The sequence below is a fragment of the Mauremys reevesii genome, linkage group 19 (genome assembly GCF_016161935.1).
Source record: "Mauremys reevesii isolate NIE-2019 linkage group 19, ASM1616193v1, whole genome shotgun sequence".
NCBI classification, from domain to species: Eukaryota; Metazoa; Chordata; order Testudines; family Geoemydidae; genus Mauremys; species Mauremys reevesii.
In genome coordinates, this window is record NC_052641.1 from 21,486,632 (window position 1) to 21,500,585 (window position 13,954).

The 13,954-nt window shown below is 47.9% G+C and overlaps 1 protein-coding gene and 1 long non-coding RNA gene across 5 annotated transcripts in view; one reads left to right on the plus strand and one right to left on the minus strand.

Moving 5' to 3' along the window:
• Positions 1-10,862, plus strand: part of GSN (gelsolin) — a 45,069-nt gene extending 34,207 nt beyond the window's left edge. For all 4 annotated transcript variants that reach the window (XM_039506279.1, XM_039506280.1, XM_039506282.1 and 1 more), the window contains 9 exons: positions 30-245; positions 990-1,123; positions 1,778-1,868; positions 3,386-3,556; positions 4,503-4,677; positions 5,824-5,948; positions 8,871-8,948; positions 9,665-9,725; positions 10,472-10,862. In XM_039506279.1, coding sequence (XP_039362213.1) covers positions 30-245; positions 990-1,123; positions 1,778-1,868; positions 3,386-3,556; positions 4,503-4,677; positions 5,824-5,948; positions 8,871-8,948; positions 9,665-9,725; positions 10,472-10,641 — 1,221 coding nt within the window. In that variant the 3' untranslated portion in view covers positions 10,642-10,862. The remainder of the gene's footprint in view (positions 1-29; positions 246-989; positions 1,124-1,777; positions 1,869-3,385; positions 3,557-4,502; positions 4,678-5,823; positions 5,949-8,870; positions 8,949-9,664; positions 9,726-10,471) is intronic.
• On the minus strand, positions 4,278-7,271 carry LOC120386703. The gene is made up of 2 exons (XR_005589867.1): positions 6,460-7,271; positions 4,278-4,846 (listed from the first exon to the last, which is right to left on the minus strand). It is a non-coding gene; the product is annotated as an uncharacterized LOC120386703 (long non-coding RNA).
• Positions 10,863-13,954: the final 3,092 nt, after the last annotated feature.

The window sequence follows — 13,954 nt, forward strand, 5'->3', positions numbered from 1 at the left end:
CCCCTGACGGGCCGGCTCCCTCGTTTCAGATCCAAGTGCTGCCCGAGAGCGGCGAGACCCCGTTGTTCAAGCAGTTCTTCAAGAACTGGCGGGACAGGGACCAGACGGAGGGGCTGGGCACGGCCTACATCTCCAGCCACATCGCCCAGGTGGAGAAGGTGCCCTTCGACGCCGCCACGCTGCACAACTCCACAGCCATGGCTGCCCAGCACGGCATGGAGGACGATGGCTCTGGCAAGAAACAGGTAGGGGGGTGACGCGGAGAGAGAATGGCGGCACCAGCACCCCCAGGGGCCAGTTTGTGTCCCCTCTTGATTCTTCCATTATCTGCCTCCTGGCAGGGGAGGAGGGGAGGGTGACGGTTTGGGAGTGCATTAGGGGCAGGGGGACTGCCCCAGGGAGCGTCTCCCCTCTCCACCTGGACTCGTGGGTTTGTGCGAAGGAGCCATGCTGAGGTTGTGCTCAGAAGGGCTAAACGCTGAGGCATCCTCTTCTCTCTGCTGCGCAATCCCAGTTCCGAGCTGAAAAGAGGTCCTGGCCAATGGTTGCTCCTTTGGAAATCTGGGGGGCCAGCCTGGCTGAAAGCTCAGCCCAAGGTTGCCCTAGGCTGGAGGAACTCTTGGGTACCACCAAGCCAGCAAGAAGACTTGTCACCCAGCTCACAGGCACCCTGCCCCTGACTCACATTTACCCCAAGGATTCTGAGCCTTTTGGTGCACCTGGCCCAGGTTTGGGGTTTGTAACAAAACCAGGCAAGTTTTGCCTGGATTCCGGGCCTCTCTGGAAAGGTTTTGCACAAGGCTGTATGGGGCTTGTTGTTTTACCACCTTTCCCCAGTAGGTGGCACTGCAGGGCCATGGCTTGTAGGAGGTTAAATATGTGACATCAACAGAAAAAAAGTCCCTTGTTAATGTAGCACAGTTTGTTCTGTCCTCACATTTCCTGGTTTGGGGTATTTGCCCTCCCCCTTCTTGCTGCTGGTTTTGTAGATCTGGAGAATAGAAGGCTCTGCTAAAGTGCCCGTGAATCCTTCACTGTATGGCCAGTTCTACGGAGGGGACAGCTATATTATCCTGTATGACTACAAGCACGGTGGAAAAACGGGACAGATTATCTACACTTGGTAAGAGGGATTTTCTGGAGAGAAGCCCAAAAGCAAATGCCCTGCACTGTAACTGCATGGGACTGGAGTCCACTGCGGTGAGATCATGTCATTCTGGGCTGCCGCTTACCCCAGGATCCAACTGGAATTAGATTTCTCCCGGGAGAGGCTCAGCCTGCAGCCAAATGTTAGTAGGGGGATGGGGGGCAAGAAGGCATCAGTGCAAACAGGAATCAGGCACACAGTGATTGGGCCTTCCAGGCAGTCCCCAGTGGCGCTGGGAAAGCAGCCGCCACAGCCAGGGGAGGGGAGCTCTCTCGTGTGGCTTACACGCCATCATGAGCTGTGTAGCTGAAATCTTAAGGGAGTGTTCCCTGTGTGGAGGCTGCTAACAGCCACCGCAGCTGTGTTGTTAAATCAGCTACCACACGGTTGGGCACAATGGAAGAACGTGGATACTTAGAAAACCCTGCTCACCTTGAAAAGGTATCGATCTCCCTGCTTAAACATTTCACTCTCTGTATGTTAGCGGATTCCCCTCCAACCTACAGTGAAATGCTGTGCATGTTGGTTAACAACCAGGAGTCCCTGGCCTTTTCCTGACCTCTCTAGGGCTTAGGAAATTTCACTGTGACCTGAGGACAAGGCTGTTAGATTTTGTTCTGTATTTTTCAGGCAGGGTGCAGATTCCTCCCAGGATGAGATTACAACCTCCGCATTCCTCAGCGTCCAGCTGGATGAAGAGCTGGGAGGCAGCCCCGTGCAGGTACATAAAACCACTGCTTCTGTAAGTAATGATGTGTGTGCCTTTGCCATGGCAAGCCAGTTTCCAGCACCCCTCTCCGGTGAGAGACACCACCCTTCTGCGCCTCACTGTTAATAATGCTCAGGGGTGAATAAACTTCGCCTCATGACAGTTGGTGTAAAGTGTCGGTAGCTGACACTGCTTGCTGGCAGGGAGGAGAGGAAAAACCTTGGATATATTTAGCTTTCCTTTCCATAGGCTGCGGTACTGATCTGAAGTGCAAACTTCCAGAGTCAGCGTAGACATCTGTTTTGATTCTTGGCTGTATTTAAAAATCAAAGCGCAGGGGAAAAGAAATGTGAGTGAGAGGAGAGCCTCTGGCACCAGAGGGTAAATGCAGGCGGGAGAAAGAGGCAAAGAGCTCCCAAGAGGCAAATAAATTCCCCAGAGTTTCTAAGCTGGATCCACAGTGGGGTTAACCTGTCCAAAAGGGCCATATCTTTAGGAGATGACACAAAGGCTCAGTGCAGCATCTCTCTCATATAGCTATAAATTTTGCCTTTCTAAAGTGCCTATTTCTGTAGTATGTCGGTGCTGTTCGAGGGTTATAAAAGGCAGTGCAGGCAGTGTAAGATTTGACAAACCTCTTCTCTGCTGCCCCCCAAGAGTGAAAGGCCTGAGGGATTCAGGGAAGTGACTGTTTGGCAGCAGGAAGCTTAAACATGCAGTTTGTTTGTCTTTAAAGGGGAAAAAAGTGTGTAACTCATCAGATCCCTGAGCGTGTGCTTCGTAGATTTCTCGTGACTCTAAAGGAGAGGTGGGGACTGAAATCCCCGAATGGTTTCAGGATCCTCCTCAGAGCAATGTCACATCTGTGGTGAGGGTTGGTTTCCCCTTATGATACTGGATGGCAACAGGCCTGATTGCACATTCATTTCCCCATGCAGTTCTCTGCTGCCAGACCCCAGCAATGGTGCAGCAGCCTTTGCACACCCTGCCCTGCCAGAGCTGCTTGGAAGAGGCTTTGTGCCAAGCAAAACCAGGAGCCCAGCCCACGGACTAGTAAAAGTTATTGACTCAGCCCTTGCCAGTTTTGCTTCCTGTTATGATCAGCTGAGTTCCTGTTAGCGTCTTCTCCAGATGCAGTGCAAGAAGCCACCTTTTCAGGTGATTTCTGCAGTGTGACAAGGGACTTTTATAGCTGCATCTACATCAGGTGGCCTTGGTCCCACTAAACGAACTTGACAAAGAATAGTAAAGATGAGGTGGCTGTTCAGCTGCGTAGCCAGAAGGCACCTAACACTCTTTACACTAGTGTTTATTGCTGCTAGTTGGGTCAGGCTGCCACATGTGGGGTCCCTGCTATGCAATTTTGAGGGCCTAATTTACCCACAGACCAGTTTGTGTGTGAGAAGCAGTGGTTTGGTTCTCTGCTCCCAGCGGGGACATGCTCTGAGGGAGAAAAGGAGCAGCCTATTTGGGAATCCCTGGCTGCTCTGCATCATCTCATATGTGACTCTGAGTTTCCTTCCCCCCAGAAACGAGTGGTGCAGGGAAAAGAGCCAGCTCATCTGATGAGCATGTTTGGCAGGAAACCTTTGATTGTCTACAAGGGTGGAACCTCCAGGGAGGGAGGCCAGACGGCACCAGCTGCAACTCGGCTGTTTCAGGTCCGGTCCAGCACCTCTGGAGCCACCAGGGCAGTGGAGGTATGTGATGGGAAAGCCAGCCAACCCTGAACGTTGGGTTCGCAGATAGCAGTTGGAATGTAAGATCTTGTCACATCACGTTCCCTCTGAGAGCAGAGGCAAGGCCAGGTTAAACTTTCTGGTGGACTTGTGCTAAATTGAAACAAACTTCAGAGTCTAGATAAGCTATCGAGAGCTTCCCCTTTTCCCATGGGTAAGTAATAATAATCACCCTGTTCCCATGAGTTTATTAATACCATTTTATGTTGTTAAGGGCTTTTCTCCAAAGTTCCCAAAGGACTTTGCATACGAATATAAAGTGAGACTTTCACCCACCACTGAAGAGCATCAGCCTCTGGGGTGGGACTCAGCAGTTGGTTTAACAGCACATAATAATGGTACTTAACAGCTAAGGGCAGGAAGTGACAAGTATCTTGTCTCCAAATAGAATTTGAGCCAGGACTTGGGTTCATCCCCTTAGTCTTGAAAAAAATAAAATAAAATAAAAAAAAATCCTGCTCATTAGTCATAAATATCTGGTGTATCCAGCAGCCTCCTAGCTCCATGCTAGGATATTGGTTCATTACTGACGCAAGGGAAAAATGCCAACTACAGAATCACCAATGCCAGCAGCATGGAGTTTGTTCTGTGGAGGTCTCCCCTCCGAGTCGTTAGTGAGATCTGGCAAGATCCCAGCCCTACTTTCTGGCTGCAGGTCATCACACACCCACACACATCTATGCCCTCACACACCTGCTTAATCTTTTCATGCTTGTTTTAGAATCTTTCTGCTTCAGCGACTTGACTGCAACTGGCAGCGTGATGTTATCCCTGAGTCCTTGGTGTTTGTATGGTGGAGGGTTTAAGTTTGTTCTGTAGTGCTGGGGGCGCTGATCATAGTCCTTATATAACTGTCAGTGGCGAAAGTACCGACCCGTTTGATAGCTATGGTGCTGTTGCTTTCCAGCTGGATGCTGTTGCCAGTGAACTGAACTCCAACGATGCGTTTGTCCTGAAAACTCCCTCCACTGCTTACCTTTGGGTTGGCCAAGCAGCCAGCGACACTGAGATCTCTGGGGCACAGGAGCTGCTGAAGATTCTGGGAGCTCGCCCAGTACAAATTGCTGAGGGAAGCGAGCCAGGTGAGGGAGGCTGGCTGGGCCTCACAGATTCCTTACATGGTAGCTGGAATTTCTTGCTCTCCTTGGCAGTTGCCCAATGGGTATTTACTTTGGGCTTCCCACATCAAGGCCAATCAAAGAGGTGAGCAGCGGTTCCGCCTCTGGGAAGCTCATCCTCCCAGGCTCTGCACTGAAAGAGATAAGGGTATGTCATACAGGGGGGAGTCCAGCCACTCAGCAGGAGGTTAAGAGGCCTCCGGCTTATCTGGGAGAGGTAATGGGAGTAGGAGAAAGAGGTAAGGTTGCTCTGGGGACCCATTGGAAGTTATCAGGTCACTTTAGCAGGCAGGGGCCTAAATATTTGTTTCACCCCATCTCCAGGCATCTCATTGCTGCTCGAGACTGATTCCCCTCCTGATGCCTTTGGTAGCCACTAGGGGAGAGCCCTGGTTGGAGCCGATTCTAAACAGCCAGAGAACAATCAGGGGACAAAGTCAACCCCACCCCTTCCCTGAGATACAAAGATTCTAGCCTCCTGACCGCCTGATCAAGGTGCAAGCAGGAAGCTGCCTCTGCCTCTGCTGTACTTAGTGATGCTTCCCTGTCTGTGGCATTGCCTTCCCACGTCAAGGATCCCGTGCGACTCCCCAGGCTGCTTTAGCGTCATCGCTACGTGCGGCTGCTTCCCTCACAGATGTATTCAGGAGCAGATGTGCCACTGAAGCAGCACCATTGCATAAGTCACTAGAGTTCATGATCAGACTCTGCTATAGTCCCTTGCAGTCTGCGGGTGGGCAAGGGATGTACCTTTGCTGTCCCAGTGTTTTGGATAAAGCACATTATAGGGAGCACAGGAGGTGTCCTTTTCTGTCCCCCTGTCACTGCAGCCCCACGGTTGGGCACAGTCTGGTGCATTGTCCAGGCACGGAATGGCTACTCCAAAGCACCTTCTTTACACTCATGTGTAGCGGCCACTGGGGATTGTTGCTATAGGCATAAGACGAGCAAACACACCTGGCCATACTCTGTGCATGAGCAGTATGTGCCTCTGTCCAGCCAGGTGTCAGACAAGCAGAGGGGATTAGCGAGGTCCCAGTGGGTAGCCCCGCAGTGGTGTGACGGCGGGTGGACATGGAAGGAGTGTCAGCATCCCCTTCTCTCTTGCAGATAGCTTCTGGGAAGCTCTGGGTGGAAAAGCAGCGTATCGCACCTCCCCCCGGCTGAAGGACAGGAAGATGGACGTTAACCCCCCTCGCCTCTTTGCCTGCTCAAACAAGAGTGGACGCTTCATTGTGAGTGTGTGATGGACTAAGAGGCGGCGTTCCATAAGGAAACAAGCCTCCAGCTGCCAGGACTGGGGAAAACCCATCTCAGCCAGGCAGTAGGCTACAGTTCTGCCTCCCAGGCCACTCCCCAGCAAACGCACAGGAGGCTCCTCCCCAGGGGGCTCTGCAGAAGGAGCGTGTTAGTGGCACCCTGCTGCAAAGAAAGCAGCCAGCTCTAAAGCCTTGTTCTCCCTACACCGAATCCCTGCAGCAGCGAGCTAGGTCTCCTTTGCCTGAGGCTAGCAGTCAGGCTCTTTTGGCTTTAACTCCAGCACTTGCTGAGTGACAGGGGTTAGGATTAGGAGTACGGGGTGTGTGAATGACTAAGCAGCACCAGAGCCCTAAACGCTATTGTTTACTGGGGTGAACCGTGAATGAACTTGTGTTTCTATGGAAGAAACAGGCTGCTGACACTGGCCAGTAGGTGTTGTGTGATCAGGTACCATGCAAATGCCCCCTCCCCTATATGCTACTGCACCTTGTCACCACCAGAGCACCCCTTTGGGCCACGACGCAGCATTGCTGGGCTTCTTCTCTAGTGCTGCACCCCCGTCATCTGTCATCCTGGGCTGTAGCAGTCTCCAGCTTCCATGGCCTGGCCCTCTGGGCCGGTCTTCTCTCAGTTCAGCGCCCTCTGGGGTAACAGGAAAAAATCAAAGCCGAACGCTCTGTGTGCCAGGCCTTCAGCCCCCATCTGGTATGAATCTGTCTTTTGCCTCTTTAAATCCTGATGCTTGTGCTTCCTCTTGTTGCCCGATCCTTTTGACTAGTCAGTAGTACGTGTAGTGATGGCCAGTTGATCCGAAGGCAGAACGGTTCTTGTCCCAGAATCAGGTGACACAGAACTAAAAGCAGTGAGTTCAGTAGCTTGTAGGGACACACCCCTCAGGGCAAAGCCAAGCCTTAGAGCCTTGTATTAAAATAAGGACTAAAGTCAGAAAAGCTCCAAGCCACATAAACAGATAGGAATGTTACAATACTGGGGGTGTCTCTGGTGTCATTCTTTGCATAAGCTCTTAGGTTTGCATGATGACTCCCTTCCTGGAGGCCCTGGTGGTAAGAGGCAAAGGACCAGCGCTGTCGCTGGCATGCCAAATGCATCTGATGGTCCAGACTTCCCAATGCCCAAGTCTGGTGGTAGAGAACAATAGAGTAGAAGGGACAAATGGTGGAATGCCGACAATGGTGGGAAAAGCTGCCTTCTACATGGTAATTTGCCCTGTTATAGGGTCTGAACATCATCATGAATATTCATGCGAAGGCTTAGCCTTCCATGCCCAAATCTAACTTCCTCACCCTCACAATATTGGGGTTACTTATCCTATAGGTTAACATATTAATACATATGAATGCCATTTAACTCAGTATATTAGTCACCTCTTGTGCAAGCAGATTTGCAGTTATCACTTCCATGAGCTTGCAGTTGCCATTTACCATTGGGTTTCAATTCCTGCTATTAAGCAAACTATTCTTAGTTCCCCAAAATCCAAGCGTTACTATTAGGCCATTTATCTAGCCCATGGTCACGGGCTTATTCTACCTGACTATACTCATGAAAACTTGCTTAAACTACTGTCTGACAGGATACAGGCCTGTAGTTTCCTGGTGTTACAGCAAAGGCTAAGCTAGCCCTGTGGGCTACACGCTCTAACTGGGAGAGAAGGGGAACTTCCCTTCCCTTCTAGGCTCCAGCCCAGGGACCCTGTGTTGTGCAGTTAAGGGCTGCTCGTTCCAATCCACTGCCACTTCCCTGGGCTGCTCCTGCCTTTTCCCTTTTTGTCAGTGTCCCTCACAAGGCTGCAGACTCCACTATTCCCCCTCAGAGCTCTGTCTCCTCATGCAACTTCTTCCCAACCAGCTACCAAGGAGCTTCCTAAGGCCCTTCCCTGCTTCGTTAGCAGCAGCTGGGCTGTATGTCAGGCAGGCAGGTAGCCTTTTTCTCTCCCTGTTTCCTTAAACTAGGAGCCCACCCTCCCCCCAAGCTCTCCTTGGAGCTTGGGTGGTGATTTAGGCCAGCTGTAGCCAGCTTCTCCTTCAGCTGACACCTTGCCCCCAATTAGACCTCAAGTTTGCAGGATTCAGCAGGCAGGTGGACCAGCCTTCTCCCACCAGGTCTCCCCTGCTATGTGTGAGGAGGCAGCATATATGCTGATCCCTTTCCCAAAGCTCATCCCAATTGGCTAGGAGAGAGGAGAGCATTGCCCTGCCCACTCTGCAGGGCCCCTGGTCCCAGACCCTTAAAGAGACAGCAGTGGGTTTTCTTCCCAAATTCTATTTATTCCCAGGACCTCTTCCTGTCTTCCAATATTTCCTAGGTCCTTGCACACCTCTTCTTACGTGATATGTCCTTTACTGGAGGTTTGCAACCATGGTAGCCCATTCTGTATGATCCTCCACTAATCTCTTTGTGGATGAATACACCTTTTGATCCACCCAGGATACCACATTGTCCAGCCAAGATCATCTTCTGCCTTGTGTTCTTCTGCCATCAGCTCTCCCTTCCAGTGCCTGCAAGCATGCATCTCACCCCCTGAACCTCTTAAAATGTGCCCTACAAATCCCAGTCCATTTTAATTGGTTATATGGTCGGTCCATCATATTTTCAGAATTCTTCCATAACACCCTAATTTGAAAGATTGTAGTTTCTTTATTATTTGGCTGTTTGAATGTCCATGTTTCACAGCCATACTTTAACACAGATCAAATGTACATTTTTACACCTCAGCTGTCTCAAAATCTTAAAGGGACAGACTGTACCATCACACACCTCATTCCCCATTGGTAATATTAGTGCCCCCATGAACTGGTTTCCCCATGTGACACAAAATGATACAAACTTGTGTGGCTCCCCTGAAGGATCTGATCCTCCTCTAACCTCATTCTTTTCAGATTGAAGAGGTTCCTGGAGAGCTAACCCAAGATGACCTTGCTACAGATGATGTTATGATCCTTGACACATGGGACCAGGTACCTTTAAATATATTGACTAGGGGGGAAGCAAAGAGAGGATTTTGCATATGAACCATACGGCTTTAGGCTCAGAGACCCACAGTCAAAATAATTAGAAATAGAAAAGATCATGGAATCCACCCCCGCTACAAACTTGAGACCAAGTCATCCAACAGAGGATGGATCAGGTATTAAACTATATTAATTTTAATCCAAAGGTTGAGGGTGGAGTTGGGCTCCTGCCACTTCCTTTGGTCAGATGATGGACCAAAGGAGATAGGCTATGGTGGATCCTAGCAGTCTGTTGTCTCTCTCAGACTGTAAGCTCGTGAGGGGTTGGGCTCCTGCCTTGTCTGTAAACGACTGAGCATGTTGTCAGCATTCAACCAATAATTATATCAGCTACTGGTTTCTTAAGGAAAAAAGACGGCTTCTTGGTTGCCAAAAGGCAGTCTGGAGCGGGGCATGCTATACTGTTCAGTGTAAAGATGCAGTTCAAACACTAGCTGATTCTCCCGTGTATCAGATTCGCATGTAATTGTTCCTACGTTGGAGACTGGCCAAAAGCTCTCTCTTCATCTTCGCCAGCATCGCTTTGTTTACCGGGATGAGTAATTCAGTCAGAGGAGCATGGATTTAGTCTAGTTCTGTATCATGCTCCCTGAGACATTTTGCAGACATCTGTTTCACGTCAGATAGAGGCTGACGCTGTTTGTTTGATTTTTAATCTGTAGGTCTTTGTCTGGATTGGAAATGAGGCTCATGAAGAGGAAAAGACTGAGGCCGTGACATCGGGTAACAATCACATGCCCCTCTCCTAAATAACTCTCCTCTGTTGATCTTCACCTCCAGTTTGATCACTTGGAGTAGAGGGTTGAACATTTTGAAAAACACAAGTCTTCATGACAGCATAAAATTGACAGACTAGTACATTTACAAGGAGTCACTTATGTCTGTAGGAGTCTGGAAGGATCCCTGTAGCTCTGCCTCAGGAGCTACTCGTTGTCATACATACTGCACTCAGCTTCCAGCAGTGAAAAAATAACGCTTAGGATAAATGAATGATTTGACTTATGCCTGTGAGAGAACCCATCATTTTCTGTCTCAGCTGCCTGCCCTTTAAGCCGTACACCTAAATGCACAGCTGAGTAGTACAGTGGGTAAACAACTTCTTAACGGAAGGTTAAATCCCTAATGGGAGTTAAGTGATCACTTGGTGTCTGACAGGATAGGATGGCGCTTTTCTGTTTAAATAGTAATATTCATTAGGGGTGCAGTCATGTAAATCACATGTGAAAGGAGCAGTTTATATCTCTGATTGAACCCTGCCAGTTGCTTGGCTTGTGGGTGAAAGCAGCTCCTGGGACAGGCTGCCAGTAGTCCTAGCAGCAGCACCTATTTAAAAAAAACATTTTAGAAACTAGAGCCAGCCTGACATTATGCCTCTGTTTTGCATTTAGCTTTTCCAGAGCCTCTTTCTCTGATTGCTCCATATGGAGATGTAGTGATTTTATGGGCTCTTCTTACTTGTGTATTTGCAGCAAAAAGGTACATTGAGACTGATCCTGCCAACCGAGATAAGAGAACTCCTATCACTATCATCAAGCAAGGATTCGAACCTCCCACCTTCTCTGGCTGGTTCCTGGGCTGGGATGATGATTACTGGACTGTTGATCCTCTGGAGAGGGCCATGGCAGAGCTGGCTGCCTAAGCAAAGAGGATCCTTTTTTAAATAGAGCAAGTTTGGTGCCTTCAATGCCTACAGAGCTACTTCCTCCTGCAGGAGACACATTAATGTGGCAACTGTTTTTAATAGCCAACTAGCTGTGCAATAATTAAAGAAATTCATGATGAGTCCTATCACTCTACCCGCTGCTTTGAACGTGGTGTTTAATACAATAAAGCTTACATGGAATGTGCGAACACTAAAAACGTTCCCGTTTGTTTTGTTTCAGCTACTTGGAAGAAAACTGGGTTAGACAGAAATTGTATAGCAGTGTTGGTCTAAACTTTGGACTATCTTGAAATAGAGACTTAAAAAACCCCAAACTGTCTTCCTTGTGCCACTTTCACAAATGCATTAGCTACCATCTGTGAGATCCCCGTCCGTGCAGATCTGTTACTAATGCTTTTTTATTGCACAAAACTAGCCAGTGATTGGGAAGCAAATTATGATCTTTTTAAAGTTTTTTTTTTTTTTTAATTCCAGTGCTGCTAAGTGTGTGGAAAAGGACTGAACTGGTAGGAATATATTATGGAATGCAGCAATAAACTAGGAGCTGCCTCATGTTTACAGTAGATCATAGAAGCAACTGAGGTTTGGTCCACTTGCTTTAGATGTTTTAATGAACTAATACTAGACCCTTGCAGGAAATGGGTCATTTTATTAATCTGTTGCCATTAGCAGGCTTGGAACCCCAGCACTAAATGCTAAAGCAGCTTCATGTATTGAATTAAATGCTGAATCCCAGGGCTGAGGCTTGCACTGTGCAGACAGGGCAATATTATGCAACTACACCTATGGATCCAGTGGGTTGCTACGCGGTGGTACTCCCAGGAGAGCTGGTTTCATTGCTATAAAACACAGCATGCTTTTCCTCTGCTGAATGGAATAACCACTCTGGCCTTATTACTAACTGAGTGAGACTGAATTATCTGAGGTGGGCTGTTTATCATCAACGGCTGTGAGCATCCCTCCCCTGCAAAAGCATGTTGATGTTTCTGCCACAAGGGAGACGCTCTGCAGGTTTCACCCTACAGCAGCACTCTGGTATTACAGAAAAGGCTGCTTAAAAAAAAAAAAAAAGCAGCATAATGATTCCATAAAGAATGTGCCTTTGGGGAAACCTGTAGCAAGATCTCTGGTGGAAGAAAAAGTAGAGGATAAAACAGCTGTTGATAAAATCAAGGCCAGGACAGCATCTCTGGATGTAAAGTGCAAATAAAAAAGTAGCAAAGACCATTCAGCTAGAGAGAAAGGAATGGTGCTGCATTTTCATGGCTCCCCTTCACACAGCTGTTCTTGAGTCTGTAAATGCAAAGGGTCCTAGCAATATTAAGTGGCGGGTAGGTCAGCATGTCTGCATATGCTCTCATGCTGGGGATGATAGTGTCACTCAGGCTGTAATTGCATCAGGCTGGACATTCCCTCTCAATTCTCCAAGAAAATCTACTGTCATTTTTACATGAGAACAACATAAAGTCCCCATAAGGATTTAGTTTTGAAGGCAGATACACCACAATTGGCCTTTAGTTTTTAAAACAGCCTAGTAACTGCTACTCAGTAGAACTATATTCAGTTTTATTGGTCCCGTGTTTCCTCCCTATGAAAAAAATGATCTGGGCTTCAGCTCACTGTAAAACACAGAAAAGTTGTGTGTTTCCTTACAAGTGAAGCAAATTACGAGGGTATCACTTCCAGGTATCAACTCGTACAAGAAGTGGGTTATATGGAGAGAGAAAGCACCTTTGCCCTGGCTCACACTCCTTGCAGGAGTACAGAGGAGTTCAGGAAACGAGCAAGAGCTTTTCCTTTGTATGAAACAATGGAGTGAGCTAAGGGGGAAGGTGCAAGTAAAAGTTCATACACAGCCTTAGTACAGAACGTTGAGCAGTGCTGGGTTAGAAGAAGGTGCTGCTTAGAATTAGGCACCAAGTTACTGTCTGTGTAATCATGCAGCCGCTCTCTGGGTCTTTTCACAAATCCCTAAAAACCTTTTCCCAGCACCCACAGTGATTTCTCTCATTGACTCCAGAGCTAACAGCATCCCCTACCAGCTAGCCAGGGCAAGTAGAGCTCAACTGCTAAACAAGGAGCTGCAGAACAAATGCCAGGCACTCCAGTGCACTGAGCATTCAAATTAGACTTTGATTGACTAGCATATCGGAACATACAAACAGTCCAAGTCCTTGGGAAAGTGAGTGGATAAATCAGAGAGGAATGTGGATTTTTTTTTTTGTTCAAGAGGAGGGCTGAGTTGTACAGCTCTTGTCAACAGTACCCCTATGGGTGGCAGTCGAAAATGGCAGTAGAAAGAATTAAAGGCTCACATCTGTATTCCCGAAGAGTTAACATCAGCGGTGTGGTTCAGGTCTCTTATGTTGTGCATTACAAGTGAAAGGAGCTGGTGCATACTGCTTAATTACAGGGTACCAAAACTGGACTCTTCCACCATAAGCACCTCTTACATCGCCCGTATTACAGCTAATAAGCCCTCATTAAAAGGATCGTGTACTACATTTTGTCGTACCGGAAATCCTGACTCATAGCATGTAGGTATAAGAACAAGACAGACCAGTAGTCACAGACAACGTAGAACAGAGTGCTGCAGGAACGGTTCTTAATGCACATCATCAGTTTGTCGAGCAGTAAGAATTCATCCAGAAAATGCTGGTCAAGAACAAAAGGTGCTTTTTGGCTCTTCATTCCATTACTAAATAGAAGTGATGTAAACACAAAATGAATCACACTTGAGAAGTGATTAAACAAGAAAATACATATTTTATTAAGGGCAGTGTGATAACAAGGGCACTTCTGGAATCCATCATTGTCTTTATGTTTGCCTTTGTCCTCCACGCCAACTACCCATGTTTACAGACGAGGGGCCCAGTTCAGTGGAGTTGTTCCAGTGCAGAATCTGGTTCAACATCTCACCGCAATCTCTAATTACATCCGCTAAACAGGTGCAAGATATAGCTGTGCATTTCCGAGATAGGCATGTGAAGGCGAGGATTAGCAGAACTGAAGAAGCCACATGCTTCTGGTTTAGCTATATATGCAAATCACCGTGAGAATTTTTATTTCCTGTTTGCTCTCTCTGTTGTGATCATTTGCTTCCAGTCAGATGAGACAGAGATTTGTAAAACCAGTTGCACTTCTCAGAGCAATATCAACTGGAAACAACAAAGCAATGAAACTTCTAGTATTACACTAGAAAGGGAGTCAGAGGGAATCCAAACTACAAATAAGTAATCCAATTGAGATCAGAAAAAGAGGGGAGTTGACTGAATTTTGAAATAGTGGA